Raw genomic sequence first — 7,376 nt, 5'->3', positions numbered from 1 at the left:
TATACTGTAAGTTGCCTTTACTACATCAAAAACCAAGTCATCAAAACATTTTCTATATATTCTGATAATTCTCAACTATGACTTCTTTCATTGTTATGTAATCCTATATCCATGTTTGGGGAAAATTTGTTAGAGAAATGGTATTTCCAACAGTATAAGTATGCTTCTTCTTGACTTGAATCATAATTTTAGGATCAATCCTTGCACAAGTATTTTTTTGTCTGTAGACATGGAAATATATTAAGATAATTTTTTTTTATAAACTAATCTTCTATCTCTGATTATTGGAGAAAGCACTGATAATATCAGTTGAGCATTTTTTTGTTCTTGGATATACAAATAGTTCTGCAATGCCATTACATATTGTATTTATCAATTTTAACTTTGATACTGGATGAAAGTGATTTAATATGTCACAGAGTTGAAAATTATGAATGAATTTATTTCATAAAATAATCTAGCTTTTACAGTTTATAATTTCAAGAGGTTAAACTTAGAGAAATAAATTTTATATTTCAAAAGTAGTGTTGGTTTGAGTGTTACATAGATATTTGGATGTGTATCTCCTATTCCACATTTTTTAGACAGGATCATGATGAAAATACTCATAAAATTCTTGTCTTCATTTTAATAAACTTTTCACTTGAAATATTTTTTAATGTTACGTGATGGAAGTTACAAATGAACTTTCAGGATTTTTTAGAAAATAGTTTGTTTATGGAATCTTTTTATACAAGTTGTAACCTGAACCAAACATAAAAAAAGATTCATTAATTGTAAGTAGTGTTCATAACTTACTTAAATAAAAATGTTCATAGACTACAAAATATTTATAACTTAAAGATTAATATTCAGTTGATAGTTTTCACCTACTTATATTTAATTCATGTAACATTTTTATAGTGATGTAAAAATCCAGTTGTCAAAAAAACAAATGAACCAAAGTACTTTTGTAGGTAGAGGAAAAATCTGATTATGCAATGTATGCATTAAAGTACCAAAAATTGTAAAGTTTGAAGGAAGTTTTTAGGTATTTGCCTTTCATATGTTGATTCAAATACATCAATATATGTCTGTGTTGACGCTGGTACATATTATTTGAATAGCTTTTACTCTGATCACTTTCTTTATCCTATTTTATGGTGTCATATAACCCTCATTCTTAAACTTACATTTCCCTCCACCAATGAGAAGTGTAATTACCTACTCATGTTCAAGACTGTCTATAATTGAGATATCATTCTTACTTTAATGGTGCTTTCACCAAGTCATCTTTCTTTGGCCCCTTTTTTGCACATACAGCTTATTTCTTACTCATTCAGTGAATGTTTTTTTTTTAAGGTGTGGATTTCTACATCATTATAGTTGAAACTACCTAAAAGCTCATATTCTTTGCCATTTTGATACTGTTTTCTGGAAGTCATCATGAAATTTTCTTTTCTTTCTAAAGCATTGGGTGTCAATGAATCAAGCAGATCAATAAATCAGTTTGAGAAAGATATAAACATATCTCAAGAAAAGGTAGCTGTAAGAGCAAGCTGTCAATGAGTACTCAGTGCTCGATTTTATTGGTCATCTGAGACAACTAAACACTTCCTTGGATGACCAACTTAACCCCTCCGCGTTGTCTGACAGATGGTAAGCACCCTGGAACAGACCCTTACTCAGAACAGCATTGCAGTCTACTGTACACTTATCCATGCCCATACTGCACACGTAATGTTGACTCTGATCCTTGACCAAAATAGCTGGTAAATTCCCTAACTACAAACTCGAAAATTTTAACCCCCACAAAAAATATATTTTGGTCCATTTTTTGTTTAGAAAAGATTATACTTTGTACAAGAGAAATTTTGGTACAATCCACCAAAAGGGGCTGAAAACAATAGGAAAAGTTCACTTTTGTGATTGGCTAGTAATGCTATTTTAATCACTAAACTTTTTATCATGGACAAGCTGTACCTCTGTGCTCCTTTATGCACATAAATTTTGTATGGAGTTCAACTGAGCGTGAATGGCTAGGAGTGGTAACACAGTATGTTGTATACAGCTCAGTTACTTACAATACAACACATTGTACTGCAAGATGTTTGTATGCAAATATATGGATGGATGGAATTTCGCAACAAAAACAAACGCTGATAAGATGAATATTTAATGATATTAATTTTTAGTTTAGATGCTTTCAACAATAAAACTAACATGGCTGTCTCAAATTCTTAACAATAAATCATTGGTAGGAAGTAAAACAATCAAATTTACAAAATCCAACTCAGAAGTTTCATCGTTAATCATCACAGTTGAAACACTGACCCCCTTTTGATTATGCACATATAAGCCTAAAGCTAAAATTAGGTAGCTGTAGAAGCAAGGAAATCAGAGAGAGATCATAGAAGGATAGTTGCTTAGGTAGATACAAGTCAAAGAAAAAGTAGTTATATAGATGCATGCAAATCAAAAATCAGTTAAAATAATGATAGATGCATGGAAGTGAGCTAATAATTGAAAAATTTCAAAAATGAGTGAATGTCTTAAAGGCTAGAAGCAAGCAAGTTAAAGTAGTTTGTCAAAAGATGTCTAGAAGAAAACATGGTAGTAGAAGTAGATTAATGTAAGGAAAATGAAATGTAAAATTGTCTTACCCATTAAATGTGAATCCTTTGCTTACGAACATGTATTTATTGATTTTTTAACTTCTATTTGACTCAAGTTAAAATGGTAATTAAAGAGTTGTCATTACTTTTAGAAATAATAATTCAGTTATTTTGACAAAATCTTCTTAAGCACGAGCACAACACACCCCCAGTTGTATGGCTAGCGATGGGCCCATTCCCACTGAACTTTATCTTCTGCTCTGTAAGATTATTAAGGTCATCATCTGCCACATACAGCTAGTTCAAATAAAGATACTGTATGGAAAGGAGTAAACAGACTTTTAAAAGGAATTGGCATTGATGATATATATCCAAGACATTTCATCCCATTTATTTTATTCCTAAAAACTGGTAATGCATCAACAAAATGGAAGACAGCAATATGTGTGGAATAATGGTCCAGTCAACCAAATTAATCCTTGGTTCAAGATGATTATAAAACATATTGTGAAACAAAACTTTTCATCTTGCATTATATCTATCACATAGGACTGCAAGCAGTTGCATCCACTATGTGCAGGAAGCTCCATACTGTTTGGTTTAATGTAGGTACTGTGGTCCATGAGCCACCAACCAAAACTGTAAATATAGAAGTTGGCCCTAATGGTGCCATGAGTATTAGAATTGGAGTGACAAACAACGATGGATTCCACTACTTATTTTTATCTTCAGATGAACAAATCTGAATCTTATTATGTTGCTTCAACCATAGAGACTGGTAGGCTAGTATCATGGTATAGGTCTGTTTTTGATTTAAACTCCATTCATTGGCAATTGTTAAGAATGCCATGTTGTTTTGGAACATTTAAATTAAGAGTTACATTGCATTGATGAAATTCTTTAGTGAAGAACCACATTTCTTTCAGCATAAAAATGCACAATGTACAATTTTTAATATCTGGAAGTTGCTTTGACATAAATAGAAGTAAGTTGCTGTGGGATGTTTTGGATCCCAGAAATTCCATTATACATGGACCTGCTGTGAAAGAGTGAATGTATTGTGTACTACATGAAAACCAATGGTTATTGACAACTTTCAGTAATGAAGTCCAGGCACAGATGAACACAAAAAGGAGAATCACTCCCTCACCATTCAAAATGAGACTTCAGTAACAAAATGCAAATGTGCTGGTAGAATACTTTTGGCAGAACACTGTGTACTTAGGAGTACCCATTTTTGATTTTTAACACCATGAAAAATCTAAAATAAGTGTAATAATTACACATTTTGGAAACAGAAGAACTTACTTTTGAAACTACAGTTTTCCTTTATTTCAGAGCACACATTTTGACCTTTACAATGACACATTACAAATTGGTATTAAAGAAAGGGATGGTACATTTAATATTTTATTTAATACAGTAAGTTTTTCTAGAATATGAACCCTTAAAGGTATGGAAATATAAAAGAAACCATTTGTAAAATGGTGTGAAAGTAAGTACTTTGAGTTTTTTTTTTAAAATATGTGAAACCAGAATTCTTTTTCACTTCAGAAAAAGTCCTTCATTAATCTTCGTACCCATTAAATTTATTTCTTAATACTACTTTTGTGTAATTTTAATATCAAAATGTCTTCAGTTTAGTGATTAAGTAAACTGTATTTGATAGTAGTCAGTATTTTCTGCAAAAACTTATACTGAGATACAAATGCAAACATAAAATATGAAAATTTTCCTGTAAGAACATCAAAGAAATTATTATTGCAAATCTTATGAATGAAACTAGAATTTTTTGTAACTCTGAAGTAAACACCATGGTGATTTCTTACATATCCTGTTTATTTCATTGTAGTGATATGTACAATCACTGACAAAAAGATAACAGTATAGAAGAAAGGCTTAGGTTTCTGTTTTTTTTTTTTATAGCTGTGACATTAAAGTTAATCTTTAAGTAATACATGTGTTTTGTCCATGCTAGCACAAAAATATTTTGTAAATCTATTCTTTATCAACTAAATATTTTAGGGAAAATATCTTGATTAGATAATGACAGTGGAACATATATCAATAAAATTTATAAAGGAAAAACAGGCTAAAAAGTGTACAAAGCCACAGCTGGAGAAAAGGCTTTGGGAAGTTAAGCTATAATAATGATAAACCTCTTTAGTGCATTTAAGCCCGGCCTCATTAAAATTTCCTATCTCATAGACTAATTGAGAAATTTGTTTTCTAAATACTATATAAAAATATAAACATTTTTGATGTGAAACACTTGTTTTTAACTACATATTTAGAAAACAAAACATTCAACACAGTTATGATTATTGTAATGTCAAAAGATGTTATTACTTGTATAGTTTTAGTAACAAGTAGCACTAAATGATCCATCAAATACAACTCATTGAACTGTAGAAGAATAACATTTTATAACTTTCACCTCAAATGAAAATGTTTTAAACCAGCCTTATTAATATTTATGTTTCTAGTGATCAAGTACATCTATAGTTCAGTTAATAATAAAGAAAACCAATGATATGTTTATGCACAAAAATTATTACATGGTTACTTTCCCAGTTTTGACTAAATTTGTTGACTACAACAGCATTTTGTATAACTTGTGCTAGTTTGTTAAAGCATTCATGTCAAAAATATTTTTGGTGCCCATGAATCCACTGAACACTAATATTCAAAAACTTCACAATCATCAAAGGCAAGAACTTTGTGAATAAAATCAATGCAATGGAATAAACCTTTCTTCTTCCTACGTTAAGTATTTATTTTTAATTAAATCTATAGACTATTCACTAAAATAATAAAACATTGTTATATATAATTATATTAAGTTACAGCACGCTAAAGTTGTAAAAGAAGGTCACGCAATTTAGAATAAAGCTAATGTATTAAAGTTTGAAACAATTTTGTTATTACAAAATTGCAAGAGGTAATAACTAGATGTTTGTTATGAGTTTTTATTGTAACAAATTTCTTTGAAACATTAAGATGACCATTTCATTTACCTTTCATTTTACATATTGTAAAGGACGGGTGGAGAAGTCAAAGGCTTGTACATCTCTTCTTGATTAAAACATATATATATATATATATATATATGGTTCTATTGCCTAAACGCGGGAACATTTCAGTATTTGGCCTCATGCTATGGATACAGTCTTTTTCACTTTTCCTCAGTCTCTAAGAAAGTCTTTTGTATCTGTCTTTATACAAACAATCTAATAAGAGAAAAGACTCCTAACATAATTATTCCAGCAGTGACTGAAAGTTCTGCAGCTGCATTGCACTTGTCTTCAAAACAGTGACAGATATTAGTACGACTCCCGTAACCTGCCCTATAGTAACAGTCTTTTTCTTCTGTGTCGAGTGCACACTGACGAATGATACGTTTGTTCTTACTTTCTGGAAGTAAAGAATATTTATTTTGTGAAATATGAACATAGTACGTAAGATTTGTATATACCAGTTTACATTTTATATAGCCAACTAAACTATATACAGGAAAATTCGGGCACTTTCTTTTTTTAATTTAAGTTTCGTTCGTTAATCATCAAAATTTAATTTGTTCTAATGTGGTATTTTCGGATAACACTTATTTCTCCAAAGAGTGACAAGATAAGTCCCGAAGAATAACAGGATATTAAATCGAGAAATATGTTACAAAGTGATTCAAATTCTCCTAACCTGACTGAGTTTGTGAATGGAAGAGAATGGACACAAGTGTGTGTATTTTGTATGGAAGACTGCATGTTTATTAGAGAGTACCCTTCTAGCATTATATGTCATTTCCATTGAAAAGTAAGGGACGTTGTAGCCTCTAGGTATTACCTGCAGAGGCCTTTCCCGCGGGAAGACAAAGTTGATACGTTAATTTATAAACCTAAACATGACAACGTTACAATAGAATCTGTAATTTATCTCTATCAATACTGTCCATGAGAAATACTTAAGATGGACACTCGCATTGACTGTATGTTAATAAGGTCAGTATTGCGCAAGGTAGATCTTATATGTGAAAGTCTCAAGGTATTCTAAAGTCGTGTATATCTTTAAAAAATTAAAATTGGCAAACTGTACAGCTTACCTTTCTGAAAGAGAATGGAAAATAAGGTACTTAAGTGCACCACACCCTACCTTTCTTTGTTTTCAGGTTCTCCATAACAGTAAAATTTGAAATCCAATGAAATTCACATTAAAAGAAATCCACAACTACAGATATACCCTGTTCCAGTAATCCCTTATTCCTTACAACTGACAAAAAAATGTAGACGAGATAGGTACTCACAAAAGGTTTTAGAAGAATCCATGTCACAATAATAAAACTCCAACACAAATACAAGCTATTGCAGCATAATAACCCTTTATGGTTAATACAAGATACAATTTTAATACGTCAAATGTCTTATCAGAAACAAATATCTGATATTGAAAATAAAACCTTTAATAATGATAAAATGAAAGAAAAATTTACATTAAGCATAACATAACCTTTAATCATACTGAAATAGATTAATTTAAAATGACCAAAAACATTTCAATGCCATATAAGTATTAATGTACATATATACATTATATAATATCAATATTGAAAAAAGAAAAAGCAAGTATGACCGACATTCTTTATATGACTAGACCTCTCATTTAGCCTTGGACTGTTTCAGTTGGAATCATTATAAAAATCTTTTCAAATACTGTACGTGTATATAAATGTATGTATATATATATATATATATATATATATATATATATATACACACACACACACACAAT

General features: G+C 30.2%; 1 protein-coding gene across 1 annotated transcript in view; it reads right to left on the bottom strand.

Annotated features, from left to right (window-relative positions):
* Positions 1-3,898: 3,898 nt before the first annotated feature.
* The window catches only part of LOC111085146, a 19,356-nt gene continuing 15,878 nt past the window's right edge, over positions 3,899-7,376 (bottom strand). The window contains exon 3 of the mRNA XM_022382484.1: positions 3,899-6,008. Within this exon, the coding sequence (XP_022238192.1) occupies positions 5,812-6,008 (197 nt within the window). The 3' untranslated portion in view covers positions 3,899-5,811. The remainder of the gene's footprint in view (positions 6,009-7,376) is intronic.

The sequence above is a fragment of the Limulus polyphemus genome, unplaced genomic scaffold (assembly GCF_000517525.1).
Source record: "Limulus polyphemus unplaced genomic scaffold, Limulus_polyphemus-2.1.2 Scaffold252, whole genome shotgun sequence".
NCBI classification, from domain to species: Eukaryota; Metazoa; Arthropoda; class Merostomata; order Xiphosura; family Limulidae; genus Limulus; species Limulus polyphemus.
Note: the sequence above shows the minus strand (reverse complement) of the source record. Positions and strands in the feature narration are given on the sequence as shown.